Source organism: Pseudorca crassidens, chromosome 13 (assembly GCF_039906515.1).
Source record: "Pseudorca crassidens isolate mPseCra1 chromosome 13, mPseCra1.hap1, whole genome shotgun sequence".
Lineage (NCBI taxonomy): Eukaryota > Metazoa > Chordata > Mammalia > Artiodactyla > Delphinidae > Pseudorca > Pseudorca crassidens.
In genome coordinates, this window is record NC_090308.1 from 7,860,332 (window position 1) to 7,885,264 (window position 24,933).

General features: G+C 51.3%; 1 protein-coding gene across 2 annotated transcripts; it reads right to left on the reverse strand.

Annotated features, from left to right (window-relative positions):
- Positions 1–3,224: 3,224 nt before the first annotated feature.
- Positions 3,225–24,788, reverse strand: PNLDC1 (PARN like ribonuclease domain containing exonuclease 1). Of its 2 annotated transcripts, XM_067701614.1 has the most exons (19): positions 23,275–24,788; positions 22,815–22,872; positions 22,458–22,531; positions 20,436–20,475; positions 19,563–19,686; positions 19,292–19,380; positions 17,900–18,000; positions 16,066–16,142; positions 15,731–15,874; positions 15,098–15,167; positions 13,446–13,531; positions 12,147–12,202; positions 9,166–9,230; positions 8,679–8,732; positions 8,441–8,483; positions 6,357–6,456; positions 5,875–6,050; positions 5,673–5,771; positions 3,225–4,495 (listed from the first exon to the last, which is right to left on the reverse strand). In XM_067701614.1, the coding sequence occupies exons 1-19, from the start codon at positions 23,348–23,350 to the stop codon at positions 4,432–4,434; spliced, it is 1,596 nt and encodes a 531-aa protein (XP_067557715.1). In that variant the 5' UTR covers positions 23,351–24,788; the 3' UTR covers positions 3,225–4,431. The 2 variants fall into 2 exon arrangements, with proteins under 2 accessions (XP_067557715.1, XP_067557714.1); XM_067701613.1 differs by having other exon boundaries at positions 22,815–24,788.
- Between the last annotated feature and the right edge of the window lie 145 nt (positions 24,789–24,933).

Here is a 24,933-nt window from a genome sequence, read left to right on the forward strand (position 1 = left end):
AGAGTCACAGGTGATAAGCTCTTCCGAGAACAAAAATACATCAAATCATATTTCAAAGAATAGCATCTCACACTAGGGAGAAATGGAGCTCTAAATGGCTCTACGGGCGGGCAGGAAGGAGCCCTTTGGGGTTCCTTAGCTTTTGGTACCATCAAGTGGTGGTTGAGGTTTTTACAGAATGGACGTCATCTAATGAATATTTTCATTCTTCTGTTTCCCTGCTTCTATAGGACATTGGATTTTTATCTCTTCAACGGTTACTTAAGGGAAAATTTTCCCAAAAGACAAGGGAAGGTCCCTTTACCTTGGCAAACCCAAAATTAGTTAAATAGGCTATTTTTAAAAGTCGGTGACTGAGATATTCTGAATTTCTAAGAGGCAGCACTCAAAAGGGATTTTTTTTTTTTTTTTTTTTTTTTTTTTGCGGTACGCGGGCTTCTCACTGTTGTGGCCTCTCCCGTTGCAGAGCACAGGCTTCTGACGCGCAGGCTCAGCAGCCATGGGTCATGGGCCCAGCCGCTCCGTGGCATGTGGGATCTTCCCGGACCGGGGCACGAACCTGTGTCCCCTGCATCGGCAGGCGGACTCTCAACCACTGCGCCACCAGGGAAGCCCAAGTTCACCTCTTTAATTAACTGTGATCACTCATATGCTCAGTTATAGGTACTGACTTTTTAATAGTACATTTCCTTTTTTTTTTTTTTTTTTTTTATGGTGCGCTGTACAGCTTGCAGGATCTTAGTTCCCCAACCAGGGACTGAACCGGGGCCCCAGCAGTGACAGCGACGAATCCTAACCACTGGACTGTCAGGGAACTCCTTCTTTGCTTTTCTTTTCTTTTTTTAAAGTACATTTCCATTTAGAAAGGATACACGATGTTATACAAAATTTTCAGAATACAGTAAAGTATGAGATAGAACGTTAAAATCACCCCCAATCGCCCCTACAGAGATCATTTTAATGTATTTCCTCAGTCTTCACAGGATCACAGAATGTGATGCACATACACCGTTTTGCCCGCACACGGACAGTCACAGGCTTTAGATGGAAGAGGGCACAGAGATCATCGATTACGTCTGCCTCCAGCTTTACTAGTGACTCAGGCCAACCACCACCATGGCCCCAAACTTCACCACAAAACGGTCCGAGTTATTTATTAAGTTTTAAGGCTTTAGAAAACCATTACCCCAGTTCTCTGGCCATAAAAATAGACATCATGGGCTTCCCTGGTGGCGCAGTGGTTGAGAGTCCGCCTGCATATGCAGGGGACACGGGTTCATACCCCGGTCCGGGAAGATCCCACATGCCGCAGAGCGGCTGGGCCCGTGAGCCATGGCCGCTAAGCCTGCATGTCCGGAGCTTGTGCTCCGCAGCGGGAGAGGCCACGACAGTGAGAGGCCCGCATACCGCAAAAAAAAAAAAAATAGACATCATATGATACCAGATAGCTCTGCTCTCATGGAGAAAAGAAAGAGCCTTGGGATAGAAGGTACCCATCCATGCAGGGAGCCAGGGGTCCTCCCACGGCACTGGGGCCGCAGGAGCTGGGGGAGAGGCAGGGGGAGCGGCCGAGGGTGCCCAACAGACTTGTACTCCACCCGGGGGCTCCAGCCAAGGTCCAAGAACCGGTGCTGAGCCAGTTCTTCAGATGTCGGCCACGCGGTCTTGTTTTTAGAACCTGCCTAAACCCACCATGTATATTCACGGCGGACGAGTGGGGCATTAAAGCACGGAGGGTATGGAACGGGCTCCCGACCCCCACAGGTGGCGCGGCAGGAGGACAGCACGCCTGGCCCAGGGAGCGCCCCCCACGTGTCTCTGAGGCCTCGGTTCAGGGAAACGGTTTAAACTACAGACAAACGAGATTCAAAATTCTGGGAGCAAGGACTAGAGTCACATCACTTGTATATGATCAGGACGCAGAGGACCGCAAAAGCTCCCGGGGGTGAAGTCTGGGGGCTGCCACGTGTCCCTTTTCTGTACCACTGAGGCAGAGCCACGTCGATTACGCAAAACGATGAGGCCTGTGCCACTTGCCACGTGCCTCCGAGCAGCACTGAAGAATCCGAACTCGTTCCCACAGTGCTAAGAGTCGTCATGGGGCAGAAGGAGCCCAACTTCTGACGGGGCATCGGGGCGGCAAAGCTCCAGAACCTGGAGGAGACGCCAGTTGAACTGAGTCGAGAGGGGCGAGGGCCGTGAGCCGCGCGGAGGGAAGGGGCTGAGGGACGGTGCTCAGCACGGCCTGCAGGCGTGGAGCAGCTGGGGAGGCCAAGGGCTCCGGGACTTGGGTGCAGAACCCACGGAAGGGCTTCAGGCAGGAGAGGGGACCAGATCTGCCCTCAGATCCCTCTTATGTCTGTGAGGCCATAGGAAGGAGGTGGGCAGGGTCCCAGGAGGCTCTGAGCTTGTCCCAGACGGAGGTGGTGTGAAGGGGGCCCGGACGAGGCCAGCAGTGGCGGGATGGCAAGGAAGAGAGAGGCTGAAGGGGGGACACCCGGTGGAGACAGGGCAGGGTCTGGGAAGAGTGCCCCAGCCCTGCCCTGGAGCTAACAGTGGGGGACCAGAGGGATGGCCACCACCTTCCTCAAACGAGGCCATCAGGGAAGAAACTCTCTGGGCCCAGAGAGACACCAGCCGGGGCACAAGCTTCAGTCACAGCAGGACACGCGGACAGCACCCAGTCCCTCGGCACCGAATAGCTGCGGGGACCACGGACGGCAGAGGGCGGGCCGAGCTGTGTGGCTGTGAGCAACTCGGCAGCGAAGGGAAACGTGGCTGGAAGGCGGGGGGACAGCCAGAGCCGCAGGGAGAGGGGCACAGAGCGGAGGACGGGAGGCTGGTGTCTGTTCCTTGCTTTGGTTCATTTAATGATGGAGAAAGGGCTGCACGAGAGGCACCGACACGAAGAACTAGAGGAGATGAGGAGAGAGCAGGGTGAGGGACCCGGGCCCACGGGGTGGGAGCTGGTACGAGCTGGGCGCTCTGCTACTCAGCACCTCCGACCATGCGCACGCGGGGAACCTCAGGGGAAGTCAGTAGACAGAATCCGATCCCAGTCATGGGCTTTCAGCAGCTCAGATGTCACCCCCACCCGCCTCCTCGGGGAGGGACAGTGGACGGTGCGGTCAGCCAGAGTCCCTGTGGGTGGACGGCAGGATGCTACCAACAGCACGGAGGCCCCGCTGAGCGTGCACGTAGCAGGGACTCGAGAACAACCTATGAACAGTTTAAGAGTTTAATGAATAAATGAATAATGTCTGATAAAATTACAATAGGGTCTCTCGCCCCAGAACGAAGACAGCTCAGTGTTCAGGCCCTGCCCCAACCCCGGGAAGTCAAAATGGTCACTGTATACGCTCAGCTGAGAAGCCCGTTTTCACTTTTCAGGTTTGCTTACTTAATGCAGGGCTCACATCCATGAGATGGGGCCCCAAAAGCCCACCAAAAAGTACCCCCCCCAAAAAAAAAAAACTTTTCCTTAGCGTACACAAAGGAACATCCAATGGGAAGACAGACAAAACAACAATCCCACTAGGAGGCTGTTTGGACCAACGGGTAAGACCTCCCTCCCCTCACCGAGAGCAGGGTTTCACTGGTCTGACCACAAGAGCTGCCCCGAGCATCGCAGGGACAGCAGCCCATCGGTTGCCGTGTCACTCACACCCCAGGACAGGCGTGTGACGTCTGGGGTGGCTCCCAAACTCTCCTTCTGGGCAGCTGCCAGTACTAACACTTCTGTTTTATACAGAAAAAACTTCTTCCACAAGGAATTTAAGAAGGCTCTGCTGAATCCTTAAGTTCAAGGCTGAACGCACAGCCCAGCCAAGTTCAACCCCTCACAGAGAAGAGCTCCTGACGAAGCCGAGTGAAGGGCCCGCACTGCCCAGGAAAGAAAACCATCCGCTTCTACCTCGATCTCAGGGTTCATACCTGCGGTACAAGCCACTTTGTTTCTAAGGTGAGCTGCTTCATGGTTTATGGCAGTTACCCAAAACATGGACCAACACCGGCGCCCATGACACCTGGTTTTATTTTTCCCTTTACTAAAGCTTCGGCCGTTTCTCAGGCCTAAACCCCTGCCTATCAGCTATTGCTTTCTCTCTCAGCAATAACGGAGTCTTCTGCCCACCTGGTGTCCAGCTCTTATCGTCGCAGTTGTCCGTTCAGAAGACACTCTGGAACATTAGCTCAAATTCCCAGAGGTGTGGCTTCTCCCCGGTCATTTATAGAAAGAAAAGTTTTGGCCACACACAAAGGATTTATCATTGATAATATTTACAGAATTTCACATTCAACACATAACAAAACTCCTCGTAAGGACCGCGCAGATCCACATGCAAGTAGGATGTGATTTGAACAAAAGAAGCCAGGACGGCAGCCCCGGGATCGCGCGGAGACAGGACGGGACTGCAGGCGGCCTTGCTGCGCTCAGGGGCGAGCACCTCCCAGGAGAAACGCGATAAAGGCCCAGGTGGTGACTACGCCACAGACCCTGCAAGACAATGACACCGGTCAGCGGCCTGGATGGCGCGGGAGGCCCCGCGTGCGCCCAGCAGGTGTGAGAGCACCAGCGCAGGCTGGCCCCTCTTCCTTCCCGGCTACGTTCGCCCGGGTGTTATTTCCTTTCCATCCCTCTCCCGGCGTCAACATCCTCTCGAGGCTACAATGGCTCTGGGACACAGAGGGCACCTTTCCCAGTGATTTACGTTGGAAGTTGAGGGGGTGAAGACTGCCTAGCAGCCAAGCTTTCTTCTTCAACGATGTGGTTTTCGACGGGTCTGGCTCCTAACAGGAAACCAAAATCCTTCAAGCTCATTTAACAGCAGCTCTGTCTTCCCAGCGGCTCAGACCAAAAACGCCGGGTTTAAACTTGACCCTGCTCCCGTCTGTCTGATCCCACCTTCGGCACCCCCGACTCCCCCGACCTGCCACCAAGCGCTCCAAGCCGCAGCCGCACAGTGTGACCAGGTGACCTGGCTTCCTGACGTCCCCCTGCCCTGTGTCCCCCAACGTCTCCACGCAGAGCCCTGCGCCACGGAACCTCCGGCGGCCGACCCAGCTTCTCCCGCAGTCCCCAGCCGCGCCCTCTGCTGGCCGCAACCCGCCGGCTTCCGTAGCCTTGCCTGCTGCTCCTTGTTTCGTCTGGTAGCTTTGTCACTGCCCCTCCACACGCCAGGAGCACCGCGCCCCCAAGAGGGCCCCTCCCCGCTGCCTCCTCTGCCTGGACACCGTCCCCCGCCCCGCGTCGCCGTGCCTGGCTCACTCCCCACAGCGACACCCCCCCACCCCCGCCCTGGGCCTTCTATGAGGGCCCCGATCTTCTCCTTTAAAGAGCAACCTGCCCCCAGGCCAGCCCTCACCCTGCTCGTTTCTAACACTTATCACCTAACAGACCGTGCAGGTCACTCGTTTATTACCCCCACTCCAGTGCGAGCTCCACGAGAACAGGGGGTTTTGTTTCACCCACGGATGAAGCCCTGGAACCTAGGACAGTGCCGAAGACAGCACGTGCTCGATCAATGTCTGCTGAGCGTCACTGAACGACGTTTGGTCCAGCGTGCTGGTCAACGACCCCTTGCCCAGCGCACGCCGGCTAGCGAGCTGTGCTCGACTCACACCCAGCTGGGACCACCGGCAAGTCCGAAGCAGCCTCAGTCCCGGTCACTTACTGTAACAGGCAGCTGACGTTTGGGGAGTGTCTCCAGTAGCGGTACACGGAGACCTGCAGGGTGGGGTGGCACCTGTACTCCTTCAGGATGCTCCGGGTGCTGCCGAAAGAAGGGCTCGGTCAGGCGCGCAAGCACCACAGCTGCTCCGAGCGGCTGGAGTGGCTGTGGTTGGAGGGCGGGGGCTGAGAGCCGAGGCACCTACTCCTTAAACTTATTGGTCAGAAGCAGGAAGTGGCTCCCCACCAGTCTCCTGACGTCAAACTTGCAGAGGTTCTGAAACTCGCGGTAGACTTGCTGCTCGCTGACCCCGGGCCACCTCCTGACGGTGACAATGAGGATGGGAGGGCGGATACTGGGGTAATCTGGACCCGAAAAATTCTAGAAGACAGGGAGGAGAACAGATTTTCCACAGTTCCTACTGACTGACTACCTACCCAGCTGGAAAATCCTGCGCGAGAAACTAGGACAGGCCCTGCAAGCAGTGGGGAGGAGAGGAGAGGAGGAAGGAACGAGCGAGCTCACCTTTGGCTCAGGCGGGAAAACACAGGAGACAGTCACAGGCTTAGTGGGGCGTGAGCGCCCTCTCTGGCCGCGTTTGGTGGCCGTCAGAAGCCCCTGATAGCCCCCAGAGCCCCAAGCTGCCTCCAGCCTCCGAATGGGGGGAGCAAAATGAAGTCTACTTACGATCTTGGGGACCCCGGCTCGGATAAGATTCACCTGGTTCACATAGGGAGCCAGCACGTCGAGGTACAGCGGGAAGGAGGGCTTGGGGATGGGAAGAACCCTACGAGGACAGAAAACCCCAAAGCCTTCAGGCCCACGGGGGGTGTCCCACGTCCTCGGCCGCAGCTGAGGCTCTGGTGACAACGGGCAAGGTGCCGCCCGAGACCCCCCTCCCTCCTCCCCTCACAGGCTCTGGGACTTCTGTTGACGGGCCTCCCCCACACGACCAGCGAGCTCTCACCACGGCTCGAGCCAAGGGAGAACTTCCAGGGGTCACCACCTGTTGGTGGCCGTCTGGTAAAGGCCCCTAGGCTCATCAACAACAGCCACAGGCTCAGGGGATGAGCGAGGCCCCTGTTCAGAGGAAGGTCCACTCCATCGCCCCTCGACGAGACTGCAAATGGCCGTCCCTCGCCCCACAGCCTTGTCCTGACTCAGCCTCGCCTCCACCCAGACACCACCACGTACCTGAGCACAGGCCCGCGAGAAAGCACAGCCCTTGGCACCAGGCAGGCCTGGCTGCTACGGAGCTTCTCTAAACCTAGGATGGTTTCTAGGTTTTGAGGATTAAAAGAAATTGGGGCTTCCCTGGTGGCGCAGTGGTTAAGAATCTGCCTGCCAATGCAGGGGACAGGTGTTCAAGACCTGGTCCAGGAAGATGCCACATGCTGCGGAGCAACTAAGCCCGTGCGCCACAACTACTGAGCCTGCGCTCTAGAGCCCACGAGCCACAACTACTGAGTCCACATGCCACAACTACTGAGCCCGTGCACCTAGAGCCCGTGCTCCACAACAAGAGAAGCCACCGCAATGAGAAGCCCACGCACCACAACGAAGAGTAGCCCCTGCTCGCCGCAACTAAAGAAAGCGCGTGCACAGCAATGAAGACCCAACGCAGCCAAAAATAAATAAATTAATTAATTTAAAAAATTTTTTAATTAAAAAAAAAGAAATTAAGGACACAAGGTCCAGGTACTAAGGCTCCACTGTCTCAGCTGCCCTCACAGTCAGAGCACAGGGAAGAAGGAGACGGGGCGGGGGTTTCTTGCTGAAGCTATACGCCTTACATCAATGTGTCATAGGCTATTTCTGTGTATAATACCCTTTACCAAGAGAGACAAATTAGGCAGTACCCACATTAACAGGGTAGAGTCTGAAAATGTTTAAGTCAGTCCCAAAGAACACAGTTTTGATCAGCTCCTTCCCCTGGCCTGCTAAATCCTACTTTTATTTAAAAAAAAAAATACCCCCTTGAATTTATGGCACGAGGTGTCTCATGTTGGATTTTTTTTTTGTTTGTTTCTGTTACTTGATTTTGGCCGTGCTGCACAGCATGTGGGATCTTAGTTCCCCAACCAGGGATCGAACCCGTGCCCCCTGCATTGGAAGCACAGAGTCTCAACCACTGGACCGCCAGGGAAGTCCCTAAATCCTACTTAACACATGTACGCAGCAAGGATGTGCCACAGAATGTACTGTTCACGTGTGGAGCTGTTGCCTACGAGCCCAGCACCGCAGGCATCCAGGATGGCGACGCCCTGAGAAAGTGCATTTAAGATTGCAAGTTGAGGTTTTAAGAACCTTTCCCCTGTGTGCCTTATTCCAAGTCACTGCCCTCCTCCCCAGCCTGACTGTGTGAACCCCGAGGATGGATCACTTGTTGGCCTATATGCTTTGCCCTCCCACCTCACTGCAGCTTACTAGACACGAGGAAAGAGGAGGGTAACAGACGGAGCAAGCATACCGCCCCGGGAACACTGGGGCGGGGGCGGAGCCCGAGCCTCACCCACTGTCTTGGCGTCCTGACAGTGACTTTTCCCCAGGCCGACACAAGAGGCGGGGGGCCAGGACCAGCCCCAGAGTGGGAGGAAGGCTGGGAAAGGCTGCCTATGGAGGAGGGCTGCTTCCATAAATGTGTCATTTACACAATGACACTCGCATCCTCCTTCTTCGGGAGAGTGTGGGAGCCCCGAGGTCTTGGTTTACAGTGAGGGCTCAACAAATCCTGACCACTGATGAGATCACAGGATGAAGGGAACACTCACCCGTGCGCTCTCCATAGGAGCAAGTGGGCCACCTTCAAAAGAACTGGAAAAAAAGAAGCTAGAAATGTGACAGGCATCAAGGCGCAATCTGATCGCTTTTTCAAAATATGCAAACTCAGGCCTTATTTCCACATGTGCCACCCACCTGGAAGTAAAGGCGGGGGCGGGGGGATAGGGATGGCGGGGGATGACTGAAAATAAGACAGGGGTCTCCCTTTAAAAGGGCAGCAACTCTCACCGGATCCGCACAGGAAGGCATCGTATGCTGCTTCATGGGGATACTTTGTCTCAACTGAAGTGTTTTTCCAGAAGCAGGAGAGACGGTTAAGCAGCGATTAGAACACAGCCCGGGAAAGGACTCTCCCCCAACCCCGCCCCAGTTCCACACCCACGTCGGCTGTGCACACACAGCCAACTAGCGGTTGTTCCTGCAGAGACCACGCACCCTTCTCTCAGCCACACCCCACTGTGACCTAGGACCTCCCCACGGCAGCAAGAGCGCCCACGGGAGGTGGAAGCATGGGGCTTCTGGACAGACGGACGCCCCGGGACCTCCGACGCCTTCTGGGACGGCTCCTTTCGATCGGGCGGTTATAATATGGATACGGCACGGGAAAAGCCCCACCCGGCCCTCCCACACCTGCCACGTGGAGACCCGGCTTGAGCTGCAGCACCTCAAAGCCGTGCCAACCTCGGAGGAGCACAGCTCAGGCAAACATACGTACCGTATTTTTCACATTTGCTTGCGTGAATAATCACTGGCCCAGAATTCTTGGTGGGATTCAAGTCACTATTAGAGAAGAAAGATCGATAGAAAACGTCCGCTGACAATCCTTTCTCGTTCTCCCCTCATCCTCTTAACAAATAAAAATGTCCTCAGTACTGGGACTCCTTGAAAATCACAACGAAACACAGCTCTAATATAAAATAAGACAAACAAACAAAACAAAACACGGATCCAGGCATGGGCAGACAGGTCTTGGTAACCAGGCAACGGGACAGATGAAAGAACAGCAGAGCCAGAGGCTCCAACCACGTCATTCTGAGCATTTACCAGACGCAGGACCCCAGCCCGGGCACCAGGATCAACCCTATGCTGGCTCTGCCCCCGGGAGCTTGCTGTTCGGCGCGTCCTAGAAATGCGACGCCCGAGGCGTGAGCAGTGCACGCCTGGCTATCGAGGGACAGGCCTTCGGGAGGGAAGGCTTCCTGAAGTCGGTGGTCCTACAGGAGAGTCCTGAACCCCAGGGACTCACCTGGTTGAGGAAATGGGGCAGCGCCAGACACTTCAAGCCAAGAGAAGAGCACGCAGAGACAGCGAGGGAGAGGGCGCAGCCCGCAGTGAAGGGCAGGGGCCGGGAAAGAGCTCGAACGTTACGGGGGGGCTTCAGGAACCGGAGGAAGACTCTGACCAGAAAAACGGTCAAGTTCACATTTTAAAAGATCACTCAAGTGGCAGCCCGGCAGATAAAGTAGGTCAGGCCACCAAGCTACCTGGGGAGGAGCTACTACCACCATTGGAATAAAAAATAAAGGCCCCAGGGAGGGCAATGATCCTGGGGATGCAGAAAAAGGAACCGGTTTCCAGGACATTTAGGGAGTAAAACCTACAGGCCTTGACTAGAAGACGCTGGTGGCCCAGCTCTGGGTCTCCTTCCAGGTCTCAGCTCTGGCACGTGGGTGAACGCGGCTGGCATTCGACAGGGAAACCGTCCCTTCGTCTGTTTTCCAACAGAATCTATCGGTACCTCTCTATATGCTTCATATCTCTGAACCCTGATTTCCTCATGTGCTCCTAAGCCGCAAGGTGGCCATCGCTCTGGGGGCCTGCTCTCAAGGTGACTCACGAAGCTCGTGAGAAGCAAAGCTGGGATTTACACCCAGCAAGTCTCGATGCAGAGCCTGCGTGCTGAAAACAAGATTCTCTCTCACACCTGCACACGAGCCATCGGCACAGCGCCTGGCGCCATCGGGATGTGGCAGAAGTTGCTCCAGACACGGGAGCGGGTTTGACGGGCAGAGAGGCGGGCCAAGCAGAAGGTGCCTGTGGCCACGTGGTGCAGGAACAACCAGAAGGTGGTCAGGATGCGAGGAGTCTGGAGCCGCGGTGGCACAGACGTGGTGGTCGTCGAGGCTGGGGGTGGGTGGATTCGGTCACCCAGGGGCACGGTAACGAGAAAGAAGAGGACAGTGGGGACCCTGGAAAGATGTAAGGGACCGAGTGGAAGAACGAGAGCCCGCGAGGAAGAGATTAAAACACTCACCAGAAAATAAGAGAAAGCCGGGAGAGGGCGCAACGGCAAGGAAGGGGGCCGAGGGGCCCAGGGTGTCAGACGCCAGACAGAAGTTAACACTGAGCACGAGCGCCTGCCACGCCCTGTTCCAAACGCCTGTGCGCATCTTCCCATCAGCTGGGCCCCGATACCCAGATCGAGTTCCGTGGAGGGGAGGCAACCTGACCTCAGTGGGCCCAGGAGAAGGCGAGGCCTCTGAAGAGGCCTGTTGTAGACAGAACAAGGACAGTGGTGGCAAGAGGGGAGACTGAGGGGAGCTTCACGTTTTCTGAGTTAGAAGAAAAATGCTGACGCTGAGGGAGAGGCTGAGGACACGGTGGGGGTCAGGGGGGCACGAAGGGCAGGGAGGCTGCTGAGCGTTGGGAAGGTGCAGGGCCAGGAGGACGGACAGGCCGTGGGAGGGCAGCCCTTCGTGCCTTGGCCCCATACACAGTAGGCGTTCCCGTGTGCGGGCTGACGGGAGAGACAGTGGCGAAGAGGTTAACACCGCGCAAGTGTCTGCAGGGGGCTGAGACACTCCCGCCTCTAGCTTCTTGTTTTCTTAGAAATGAAGGCCAGGAGGGCCGTGTGACAAAGGAAGAGATGAAGCCTAAGGGGCCAGAGGAGACGATCACGTCGGAAATCACTGATGCCATGAGCCGAAAAGAGCATCTATGGGAGACTCAAGAGGCCAGTGCGGCTCCGGCCAGGCATCTTCAGGGGCCCCCGTGCCAGTGGCCGGATGACAGTGAGCCACAGAGACACAGCTTCTTTCCAAAAAGGTCTCACCTTCAACTGCTCCCGACGCCACCCTCTCCCCGCTCTGGTTTGCTGGTCCCCCCAGTTGGGGACAAAGGAGTGGGCAGAGAAGCCCCCATCCACTCCAGGCCTTCCAGGCAACACGCTCCTGCCAGCACATGCCCGCAGCGTGGCTGGGACATGAGGGAAGACAGGGTCGCTGTTCCTGTAGGAAGGGCAGGAACTCACCCGGTACTAGGACCGTTCACTCACTCCAGTGTTTAATGTGCACGTACTATGCCTCTCACTGCTGTAGGCCTGAGAGGAACATCAAGGTCCAAAAGAAGAACAAAATCTGTTCCCCTGGAGCTAATCACTCCAATAATCAAACAGATCACAGGAAAAATAAAACCCTGGCCAACAGAAAACACCAGATAATTAAACAGCTGTAGGTATCTGACCAGGCCCCTTCCCCTCCAGAAGGGGGTTTGGCAACCTCAGCACCAGTAACGTTTGGGGCTGGAGAATTCTTTGGGTTGGGGGCTGTCCTGTGCATCCTGGCCTCTACTCACTAGGTACCCCTGAACTCTAACGACCAAAAACATCTCACTGTTGCCAGATGTGCCCTGGGGAGCAAAATCGCCCCAAGTGAGAACCCCTGATCTATAAGCAGCTCCGAAAAACAGCTTTCTTACCTGTTTAGGACTTCATAAACTTCTAAAAGACTTGAAACCCTTGGGAAATTCAGCTCCTATAATATGGAAAACAAATTAGGGAGAATAAGACATTTGTGGTTATGTTTACTATCTGCTTCAGGTATTACCACATGGCCATTAAAATGACCTGGAAAATGCAAACTCCTATAAACTCCTCTCTTTACATACACCTATATTTATTCCTTAATTCGGATGTCAGGGTACCTAGGGTCCTTGGGTTTTCTATAAGGGACCCGGCAACCCAGCCTAAGAAAACTGCCACAAACACAACACAGCAACTTCCTTCAAAGACAAGTGTTTTAGGGGTTTGAGAAACACAGGACTCCAAGGCACAAGACCGCGGCCAAGGACACATTACGCAGGGCACTAGGTACTCTAAGGGACTGCCAGGTCACCAAGGCCTGGAGTTCACCTCATCTCACGTGCAGTGGAGACTGGTTTGCACTAGTTGCCTCAGATCAGCCCCCGCGTCCTTCCCGCTTCGCCCTAGAACTCCGTTCTGTGGAGATGGGCAGCGTCACAGAACACCGTCAGCTAGAAATACATGAGGTATGAGTAATACGTGTGTCTCTGGGCAAAGATGTACCAAGGAGCCCAATGCCGCTTTTGTGGTTTCCTTACCGAACAGTTCATTCTGATCAGCTTAAAGCTTTATCTACAACACTGATCTGCCTCCCCTTGCTTGGTTCCTCAGTTTTAACTTCTAAACCAGCTGGGTGCTTCCGTCCTCCACACCACCTCAGCTGCAGAACAGAAGTCACCCGGCAGCTGTAGAAATGCCACTCCCGGCCCCTCTACACCAGAGAAGCTGAAGGTGGGGTCTGGGTGTCAGTGTTTACCCTCCCAGGTGATTCTAATGTGTCTGGGTTGAAATCCCACGGCCCTAATGCTCAGTAAAGATAAAATTTTTCAAGTGGGATCCCTGCCCCCAACACTGACGCTCTTTAAGCACGTTGCAAACACTCACTGTGTATACACCAAGCTCTAGAACAAGTTGTTCTGCTGTGCTATCTAAATAAGCCCGTGAACTACCCACCAGTAAGTCAAAACGTGAGAACTTGAATGAAGGAAAGAAAAAAAAAAATCACACATAAGCCAGCATCACTCAGAGGTGGCAGAATAAAAAAAGAAAACCAATACTGGCTGCAAAATACGAGCAAAGGGTTCAAGGAAACGTCCAAGGGACGCACGCTCTCGATCTTCTGAAAAGAACGAGAAAGCTAAGTGTTAGTGGGACAAACGAAGCTTTCCTTTCCCCAGAGCAGTTTAGTTTATTACCTTCCAGACATCCTTGGCCACACTTTTGGTGTCAATGAGAACAGGAAATAGGTTGTGGATATTCACCTTAAATTCTTCATAGCTTTCTGAAGGGAAAGACCCAGACAGTCAGAAGTGAGTTCATTGGTAAAAATGGGAAGAAATTCTCCAATCTAGCTCGTCACCAACACTGGCTAATAAAGCAAATAAAACAAAATAGGAATTGAAAACATCCTTACTCCTCATCATCAAGGATTTCTGAATCTCAAACCAACCTGACATCACCATTTGTAACAGCAAAAGCTAAACGGTTTTCCTAAATTCAGGCCAACATTAGTTAACGCAATTTGCAAAGTTCTAGCCAATGGAAAAGGGAGAACGAGGTATGACTGGAAAGGCAGATGTGACGTCTGTAAATAACTGTTCAAAGAAAAATCCAGTAAGTTAAAAATTATAAGTGCCTTGATAAAAATTACCTATTAATTCACGTATTTATCAAAATTATACCTGCATATAGTTGTCTGCAAAACAAACCAACCCAAACCCCTCTGCTAGCCCTCTTCTCACTGCCCTCCCATTTCCTATTGCCCAAAGGCAACGACCTTCAATTTTTTCTTCTGGAGTTTATTCCCACATCTCTAAATAACATGCTTACGCTGCTCGGTGATTTCCCGGTTTGGGGCCCTCACTAACTGTTGACTCCCATGAGGTAAGGAAATAATCACCCCTTCTACCTCGTACGCCTCACCGTTGAGAGCACCTGTGCATTACTCACCAAGGGGCCAGGTGGTCTCCTCCAATGACTTCCTTTCTGGCACAGCTTTTGTTCCAGCAATTTTTTTGTTTGGTTGTTTGCTTAGTCTTTTGGTGAGTGATTATCTTACCCTTAATTCTCCCCAAGTTCTCTCAAGATGCTCAAACTGAGGTGTTTTTTTTTTAATCAATTCATTTCCTAGAGAACTCTCTCCTAGAACCTTCTCACCCCTTTCAATCTACACTGGTGTTCTCAGTACATCGTTAGTTCACTTAATCCCCAAACAACTCTGATATCCATACTGTTGATATCATTTCCCCCGTTTTACAGACATGGAAACAGAACAGGCACGTTTAAGTAACTTGCTTGAGATTGCACATAACAATGGTGGGATGAGGCCTCAACATGACATCTGAATGCGTGCTTTTAACTGCTGTGTCACACTTCTGTGTGTCCAATGGCATCAGTCATGGAAAAGACTGGGACAGGCATAAGTCAGTACAACGTGGCCATTAAATGATTTTAGGTTAATGACATAAATAAATGCTTTTGGCAAGTGAAAAAAAGCTTGTGTGGTCAAAAGCCACAACAGAGGGAAAAGCAAAAAGTGTCAGGATTATAGCTGTGATTACACGTCCCCTGCCCGTCTCTGATTTTGCTAAGTCTTATGCAATAAGACCGAACAACTTCCGTAACAGAGGGGAAGAGTATCAATTCAAACGTAAGTTTTTCTCCTGGAGAAAGTCCCCCAGCTCCAGGAAAATGGTAACAGGCACAGATGTATGCGACCTCTCCGGAAACCTGTGAGGCCCTGGGGATGGCTGTGTGTGTAGGGGCTCCCTCAGGGGCACGATTCTGGGCCAATCCCCTTGCCAGATGGCAAGCTAAGATCAGAGGAAGGAGGATGGTCTGTCCCTACCTGGGAGAGGTCTGAAGAACTTCTCATGGAGATGCAGCAGATCCATCATCATATTATGTCCCACTAAGGGCTACTTGGAAGAAATCGACAGGTGAGAGAAATGAAATTTTAAAAATAAAACAGACGCCATAGACTAACTGCTGTCTCCGGCAAAGGGTGTAGCTGTAGAACCCACTGCATTCTGACGACATGGTAATCCCATCCCCACCTGCATTCCACTCCCATGAAAGGTAGCCTGACTGCTTAAAGGCCAGAAAAGCAAAGCAGCGAGTCAGAGGGACTCGAGGCCTGGGCTGCACTGGGAATCTAAGCTGTGAAGCAGACATGTGCAGTCCCCAAGTAGTTTTAGGTCAATTAGTATTGAAATGCCCATGTGTCTGAAAGGAGCAAAGAACTAGTAATATTTCATAGGGACAGTCTTTCCCCAAATTAATCTGTCATGATTTTGTGAAAGCAAGGTTAGATCCATAAAGCCGGTTAACAAAAAGGAAGTCACTTATCTTAAGGAATCTTAAGGACCCATTGAAGGACCCTTTCAGTTGAAGGACCCTTTAGTTGAAGGACCCATTAGTACCTACAGCCAAAATTACAAAAGACTGCTAAAGACCAAGGAAAGAGATATTTTTTCCCTACCTTCTGGGCTTTCACCAGCATCTGGAAAAACACAGAAAAACCCCTCGCAGAGAGAAGAATCTTCTCCTGCCAACAGCTTTCTCGATCGCAAGACGTGTTCTCAAGATACCAGCGATGCCGTTTACTCACTTTCTTCACTGTCACCTGAAAGGAGAAGTAGAGACAAGGTCCCCGTATCCTGGGTTCCTGGGAATGGGGCCAAAAAAGTGGTCCTTCATCTCAAAAGGAAGGAGAGGGAGGGGGGGAGAAGAAGCCTTTCACAGAGGCCAGATTTGGCCAAACGAGAGAGAAATGATAGAGCCACCGAGGCTGCCCCCCTCCAGGTGGGAACTCACCCCCTGGCCTCTCATCACCGTCCAGATGTCGGGGAGGGCCTTCCTCAGCACAAGCTGGACCTCGAAGGCCTGGAAGCCTGCAGCAAGGAAACAAGACTTGCACAGAACCACTGCAGACCCTGGAACGGCAGTCCACCCTCCCCTCAAGAGAAGCCCGAGAGGAAAAGCGTCTGAGAGATGGACGGATCAAGTGGAAAGACAGCTCTTAGGTATGCGCAAGCCCACAAGGCCAAGCGACAGGGATGGCACGGCACGATCTAGGGCAGCTTTCTTGAAGTTTCTGATCTCGGGGCCACTCTTAAATTGAGGACCCCAAAGAGTCTTTGTGTGTGTGGGGGTACGGGTCTTGATATTCATCATGTTAGAAATTAAAACTATACATGAAATTCAAAATCGCCAAGTTTTAAAAATAATAAACCCATTACACTTTTGCCCATGATTTTGTAACATCATGTGGTGATTATTTGGAGAGCGCTGGCTTCCTGAGTTATACACATCGTCCAAGTGTTCACATATCATACAATACCATCAAAAGGCACTTGTACGTATGGCCACTGAGCTCATTAGAAAGGTCTCATAAAGTTGTCAAGCTTATGGTGACAGATGCAAGCTTTCCAAAATTCCAGTCTTTTATTGAAAGCTCAAATTTCATCTCTAGCAAATACTGTGAGTGAGTCTCCCTGAAGACAAGGCTTACTTTTTTCACTTGAGAAAGTGATTGAAAATACCCACATTGAAACAACCAGTCAGTTCCTTCAAGTAAAAATTATATTCCTTAAGGGAATTCCCTGGCAGTTCAGTGGTTAGGACTCAGCGTTTTCACTGGCGAGGGAGGGCCTGGCGTTCAATCCCTGGTCGGGGAACTAAGATCCCACAAGCCATGCGGCATGGCCCAAAAAAAAGAAAAAATATATATATATATATTTATATATACACATATATATTTATATATATATACACACACACATACACACACACACACATATATATGCCTTTAAATAAATAAGTGAATAAGAGGGAGCTAATTCAGCTCTCAACACAAAAACCTGCACAAGTGCTTTTGCTCAAGACAACCACTGTACTTCGGTAGCAGCAGCAATGTTTCATGAACATTTATTTTTTCTGTACTTATTTTGATACACAGAATATTTTAAAAGATGAGCAATCAAATGTTGAGATTTAATAAAATTAATAATTATTATTTCACTAAAAAGAATTATTTCACTGAATTCCAAGTAAAACTGGAATTTTTAAAAACTGGAAGCAGTAACAAAGAATACGACTGCCAGCGTGGTCGGACGCGCCTCCCTTCGCCTGTGCTGGAGCGCCAGCCGCTCTACCCACCGCAGCTGCAGGACCATCAGTGCAAACGGCACAGTGGTAATGGCAAGTGATAGCCGAGTGATATTCTGACAAGAGTTTTGACCTTGTGAACCCCTTGCAAAGGGTCTCAGAGACCCCTGGGGTCCACCGACCAGGGCTGAGAACCGCTATTCTAGGGCAGGTTCATTGTGATCCCACATTGTCCCGTTGGGGGAAATTCAGAGAAATTCAGAGATTAACAACAGTAAAGCAAGAGTCCACAGGGCACCAAGGATTGGCACCAAGGATGGCTCTGAATGGAACTTCACTCCCTCAACCTTAAAATTCAGAATCGGTTGAAAACCCTTCAACCTCCGAATTGAGGTCAGGGCTCTATCTAACCACAAGGACCATGTGTCTGCTGAGCTGCCGCCCAGGACCCACCAGGGGAGAAGGGATGCTCCCCCACCCTCCAGCACGTGACAGCGGCCGGTTCCACAGCTCCCAGGCCGGGGAGCTACCTCCTGCCTACCGGTGATACCAGGGAGGGTCATCCAGTCGCCTTCCTCTGCCAGGTCCAGCCAGCGCGTCACCTCGTCAATCACCACCTTGATTTGGTCTTTATCCAGAGAACTGAAAATGGGCACAGTGAAGCGGGAATGCTGGGGAAGACCACAGAACCATGAGCCAGCGCTAACGGGGGAGAGGCTTCTGAAGGCTCCCGTTTTAACACTGTGATCTCGGCAAGAAAATGGACCCCAAAGAGACCACTTCTTTTCTGAGTCTTGTTTTGCGACAGGAAGCCAATCACTTGGCCTCTACCCTCTGGTCTGTCCTCAGGAGCCCTTCTGCCCCTCGCTCGGACGGGCCTATGGGCAGGAGGACGCTGGGATGCAGCCCACACTGAACAACACCATCAGCCCTATCTTCTCAGTTCTGCTCTCAGAAGTGAAAAAGCACCATCTGCTGAAGCATGGAAAAGACAGCAACTTTGGTAAGTACACCTTCTCCTGCGTTAGAAATATAAGGACATGATGTTATGTTGAGAAAAGGAAAGACTTTTCTCCAACACTTGAAGATAACAGAAGATTAAAAATTCAATTTGTTTTTCCCTTCCAAAAGGTATTTTTATATAAAACCACAAACAGACATTAAAAAAAAAAATTCCCGCATTACATAATTATCTGGACCAGATAATCGTAACATTCCAGAACTAAAAGCTGTCTAATTTAACCCCTTCTTGAGACAGGCAAAGAGTCTCAAGCTCAAAGAGCTTAGAGGACTGGTTCAAAACCAGAAAGCTAGCGGACAGCAGGGCCTGTGTGGGCCCGGGCGGCCTGCTCCTTCTAGCACACCACGCGGCTGTGCAGGCCTGGCCCCAGCCCTACAGTACAACTGGGTTTCAAGTACAACAAGAGGCACTGGAGGCCAAAGAAAAAAGGCAGAGATCCTGCCCTGGGGAACACAGCAGCGTCAGGCACGTGGGGCAACGTGCCCAAGCCAAGGCATGTGACTACCTGGTCAAGGCTACCTGTGATTTACCTTGAAAAATCCCTAAGATCACGTGGGAGGCCAACATAACATCTCACAGGGAGGCCAACAGAGCCATCTTCCCCTCCAGCCCTGGAATGGGGTGCCTGCCTCTTTGAGTACCAAATTAACAGTCAGTTCTTTCTCCCCTTCATTGTTAAACACTAAAATCACACGCGACACAGCGAGAGATTTCTTATCTCAGGCCTGAGAACCGTATCACCAGCACTTCAGGCTGTTGCGTTTGACTGAGCGTGAGTCCAGGAAGCTATGCCAGCTAAAGGTGATGGTGTGAGGTCAGCCTGTCCTGGAGACAGCACGTCTACGCACAGGAAAGCCAGAAACACACCAGCAGCAAAGAAACCCACAAAGCACCCGGAGAAGCAGGCCTTACCTGCGAACTCTCCAGTTCCCAGTCAGGATGCTGTGTTTAATTTTCTTCTCCTGTTCTTCGTTCATATACGGGATTCCATTCTTGAGAAACTGAAGAAAGGAACAGACAAGGAAACTAGTCAGAGGCATCCTCTGTGCTGGCAGCAGAGTGGAAAGAAACCTTCCTTGTCCGCGTTTTGAGGACAAGTCAGAAAGGGGACAGGAAATGGATTCAGACCAGGTGGGCTAGATAGCCTTTCAACCCTTCCTGGTCCCCTCCTCCAGTGCTGTACCTTGTTATAATCGAAGCCATGCTCATTCAAAAACTGAACACTAGAAGCCTGGAAAGAGAACTCTGAATCCAAAATCCCAAACGTTGTAGGGAAGAGAAAGAAGTTACACGAATGGGCTTCATACCTAGAAAAAAAATACACATGAGGAGAAAAAGACGAAAACCAGTTTTAGAATTCTGGCTCACACCACAGGCTTCGGAGTGGGCTCTTCCCTCCACTTGAGAAGTACAGTTGACCCCTGAACAACACGGCGGTTAGGGGCGCCCACCGTTCATGCAGTCAAAATCCGTGTATAATTTACAGCCTGCCCTGTGTCTACACATGGGTACCGTCATTTTAGTGAAAAAAATCTGAGTATAAGTGGACCCATGCAGCTCAAACCCCGTGTTGTTCAAGGGTCCACTGTACTTGAATGTCAGCTATATCTCAAGCACTATGACTGGCATGGGGGTGGCCAATGAAAAAAGGCAGAGATCCTGCCCCTGGGGAACAAAGTCTGACGCCCTATTTGAGACAGTGGGGCTGCCATTCAGCATCCTTTCTGACTGCTGCCGCCTGGGAGGTACATCACCTTCATTATAACACTGTTAATTGCAATCCTGAAGGCACACACAGGAGACAAGGAAATGGGGAAAGGAGCACCAAAGGTACAGGGGTGCTGGGAAAGGCCCCCAGAGATGGTGCTGCTTTGAGCGACCTGAAGGACCAGTGGGCATCGGCAGGGGAGGGGGGTGGCGGGCACAGAAGCCGGAGGGTCTACAGAGCACCCGGGGCCAAAGCACTTCAGAGCCTGACGCAGAATTTGAAGGGGGAGCAGGTGGAGAAGGTAAGTGGGCAAGAGCCATGTGTTTTGCCAAAGGTCTTTATACATACTTGTTTGACTCGCCTTCAATACTGGAAAACATAGACAATCCTAGAAGAATGATGGTAGAAAGAATGAATACCAAAAGAAAAGCTACCAGAAGTTAACTACAGAAAAACTTCTGAACAGTACTTTGCACCCAAAGTTATTGTACGAGCTTTAGGATAACTTCTAAAAAAGAAAGAAATGAAGAGAAGAGTCAAAACATGAGAACTGTCAAATTGTCATTCACACGGAGATTACTGAAATATAATCGTGAATGGCTGTTCAAACACAGAATGTTAAAATGACACTTCTATGGTTTTAAAACCAGTAAGAGGAAACACTAAGGAAAAAAAAGAGAAAAAAGGGATAATAAAAGAAAAAAAAGAGAAAACACTAAGATCTATGAAGATGTATACATTTAATTGCTTTAGAATGTCTGTACCACTAAAAAGACCACACACAAAGTGAAAAACACTTTGAAGTGGGGAAAAACAAAACAAACGCATCTAAGTGCTGTTTCCCATACTTTCAAAGAGGTCTCACAATTAAGAAAAACAATCACAACAGAATAATAGCAAAGGACAAGGACACAGAGCAAAACACACACACACACATACACACACACACACACACACACGGGTGTTCACCATCATTCACAGGAAAAGAATCAGTAAAATGTCTCATGACCTGTTTTTTAAATAAAGTTTTATTGAAATACAGCTATGCTCATTCATTTGTGTATTAACTACAGCTGATTTCTCATTAACAAGGGCAGCACTGAGTAGTTGTAACAGAGACAGTATGGCCCGCAAAACCTAAAATATTTAGTTTAGCCCTTTACAGAAACAGTTTGTTGATCCTGTATTAAAAATGTAAATCAGAACGGTAATTTTAGATCATTTTTCCTCTACCAGGTGGGCAAAAAATTAAGACTGGTAATACTCAGTGTGAGTGAGGGAAACAGACACATTCCCTGTTAGTGTAAGTCTCTGTAAACTTCTCAGATGGTTGGTAGGAAAAGCAATAGTTAGACAACAAATCAATACTTTAATGCACATACTCCACTGCTACAAGTATACCAAACACATACATTCACAAATACACAGTAACATATAAACACTAAGACAGTCAATGCAGCCCTGTTTCATCACATACAAATGGTAACTAAAGTACTCATCATTAGGAGAGGGAGCCAACAGATACATTCAGTTTGGAGTGCTATGCATCCGTTAGAAACGAACAGGAGGGGTTCTCTGGTGGCGCAGTGGTTGAGAGTCCGCCTGCCGATGCAGGGGACATGGGTTCATGCCCCAGTCCGGGAAGATCCCACATGCCGCGGAGCGGCTGGGCCCGTGAGCCATGGCTGCTGAGCCTGAGCGTCCGGAGCCTGTGCTCGCAACGGGAGAGGCCACAACAGTGAGAGGCCCGCATACCGCAAAAAAAAAAAAAAAAAAACGAACAGGAAATCTGTATAAGCTGATATAGAAAGATCTCTAAACCCCAGTCGTGGGGAAGAAAAAAAACGATGCAGAACAACATGTTTATAGTATGATCTTGTATATGATTTTTCTTTAAAGAAAACATACAAATTTTTCCCTGAAAGATGGTACAAGATCCTTAATGTTGATTTAGGCATGGAGATCACGTTTCTGCTTATTCTGAAGTGTTAGGTCTCGCAGGCATGACATGGCCAAAAACCAAATGAGCACGCAAAACGATAGCCAGTATCTCACAAAGGCGCCAAAACTGTTTTCCCAGTAGGAAACACAAAGACAATTTTAAAAAAGTAAGAGGGCTTCCCTGGTGGCGCAGTGGTTGGGGGTCCACCTCAGGGGGTGCGGGTTCGTGCCCCGGTCCGGGAGGATCCCACGTGCTGCGGAGCGGCTGGGCCCGTAAGCCGTGGCCGCTGGGCCTGTGCATCTGGGGCCCGTGCTCCGCGGCGGGAGAGGCCGCAGCGGTGAGAGGCCCGGGCACGGCAAAAAAAAAAAAAAAAGGAAGAAAGTCTCTATTTCAGTAACTTATAAGAACCAGCGGACGATTAGACTCACCGATCTGACAGACGGTGAACTGCTGAACACTCTGACGGGTCTTGAGATACCACTCTGATGGCAAGTCAAACAGACTGTGAAAACACAGGCATCTCAGCGCAGAGGCCAGCAAGGCAGCACAGCCTCCATGCTGCATCAGCACGTCTCAACCAGGCGCAGCACTTTCCTTGTTACAACTAGAGACCCAGCGTTTCGTGGACAAGGGCCAGGTCCCCAAACCCCACACAAAATGCTGTCCTGCCCGCCCAATGCCAACAGGGTGCCTGTCGGGAAACAATGCTGGCCGGCCAGGGTGTCGTCCAGGAGCGCGCAGCCGACAACCTCTCCAGCTCAGCTCTAAGGCAGTTTTAGCTTTACCTGATCTGCTGGGGCCCGGACGGGTTAGAACGAAGGCCAGTGAACTCTATGTCTAGACCTGCAGGGGAGGCAAGAAAGACAAGAGTCCCCAGGCGCAGGCCATCGCAAGGCTCTTTGTGCTGTAAACGCTGCTGGTGGTAAAAGTTCTGGCTCACCTTCTTGCTGCTCAAGAGGCCAGGAGAGGTCAAGAAGGGAGAACAGAGGAAGCCAAAGCAAGGACAAGCCAGGCCACCCCGTTCCACCTGGACCAAACTGGGGCCAAGGCTGTACCTGCTGCCTAACATGCCCCCCCAGGCCCGAGAAGGCACACACCCTGTCCTTCGGAGGGGCCCTGTTTGAGCCTCCTGCAGCCTGGCAACCACCCAGCCGGGCCTCACCTCTCCACCCTCTGCCGCCCGAACCACACCCTCCCGCCGGCCAGGGGGCTGCGGCGACGAGGCCCGGAATCCCGGCGCCTTACCCACGAAGTCCGCGCCCAGGACGAGCTCCTGCAACAGAGGGAGGCTCTGCTCGAACTCATCGGCGCCCACGTCCATGGCCACGCAGCTCCGCCGAGGGCGCCCAGTGCGGCCACGTGCTGCCACGCGCTTCCGCCGCGCCGCCGTCTTAAAGGGCTCGCAGCGGGGAAAACCGCTGCCCCAGCACACCGCCACCAGCCCCGCCACCAGCCCCGGGGGCCTCTGACAGGCGGAGGGCGGCGCCGGCCACCTGCCCACCCACGGGCGTTTGATCTTACACTCGGGCCCCTACGATGAAGGGAAGCTTAGTTAGACTCCGCCCTGGCGCTCAAAGGCCATTTACCTTGCTCCGCAGCAATTTCTTCGCAATCCCTACAAGGGGAGAATATCATTTAGGTAGAATGTGAAGAGGAATGGTAGGAAAAAGAAGAGCCTGAGACAGTAGGAACGGACCAGTAAACAGCACCTGAAGGAACTGCAGTAGATCAGGTACTGCAGCTACGGTGCAGGGATAGAGGGACCGCATCTTGTCGGTTTTCCAAATCCGCACTTCTTCCCAACTTGGCCATCGCCGCCAACATGGGTCTGTCCCATCTCCTCCCCAACAACCCGCCTTCTCCCTCTCTATTTTGCATCACTGCTGCCTTTGTAATACCTTGCATCAAACTTGCCACACAAAGCCTCAAAAATTGCCCATCAAACTGAAGTTCTTGGTACAGAGATGATCTACATCACACGCCTAGAAAAAATCCCTACCTATGGCGTCCCTTACAGGTGAACCCTATTTTTGTCACTGTCAATTTCCAAAGCCACACTACTCCAGTCCGTGGTCTCCTTTGCATCCTCCCCTGAATTCTAGACTTGTCTGAACAGCCTTCTAGGACTGTGGTCTTCAAAGTGAGATGCTCCAACCTTTAAGAAGAGGGAAGGAAATATTAGAACTACACTATGTATTTGTAAATGTGTCCACTGGGGTATCTGTTGATCAAAAGGGGACTACTAAGCCATTGCGCTCTGAAGGCCTCTCAGAGTGAATCAAACTTTTAAAAAATGTTGGTGCATACGTATTTCTTGTTAAAATAATAATACACTGAATACTCAGATTAACAGTATTGATGTTATTTCACTTCTGTATAAATATACAATTGAGAGTACACATTTCAAATGTGGGGGGGAAATGCTCTAGAAGCCACTTTAACTGCTTACTGGTTCTTCCTCTTCGCATTTGTCTTAAATAGCCAAAATCAGTTAACACCTTACTTTGATTTAGCCACTCATTTAAGAGACCCGCCGTGATTCCCATCTACCCCACTTCAATTTTAAATTAACCTGAATGTACTTCAAGCTTCATCTCCTACCTAACAAATTTTCACTTGATGGCAAACTAAGCATACACTAACCCTGTCCATTTCCTTTCCTCACTGCATTCCTTTCTTCTTTCAAACCTGGTTCTGTTAGGATCCAGGAGCCCAACTGAGGTTAGGATTTGCCCCTTTTATCTTCACATGACTGTTTATAATAAATTGACTGATATTGACATCTCTTATTAAAAAAACACCTCCACACCCTGAGCGGCAACCCAGCCACGGTGACAAATGCATAAACCTATGTGTACCCATGCCACAGTGAGCTCAAAGGCAGAGAAAATGTCATATAACCAG

Bases quoted from the DNA above. Each gene is read 5' to 3' on its own strand.
- PNLDC1 (XM_067701613.1), bottom strand. From the start codon at position 23,350: ATGGACGTGGGCGCCGATGAGTTCGAGCAGAGCCTCCCTCTGTTGCAG. The intron at 16,143-17,899 runs GTAGGCAGGAGG...TCCTTGCTGCAG, and splicing joins GACCCTCCCTGGTATCACCG to GCTTCCAGGCCTTCGAGGTC. The intron at 9,231-12,146 runs GTAAGAAAGCTG...CTTCTCTAATAG, and splicing joins GTTTATGAAGTCCTAAACAG to TGACTTGAATCCCACCAAGA.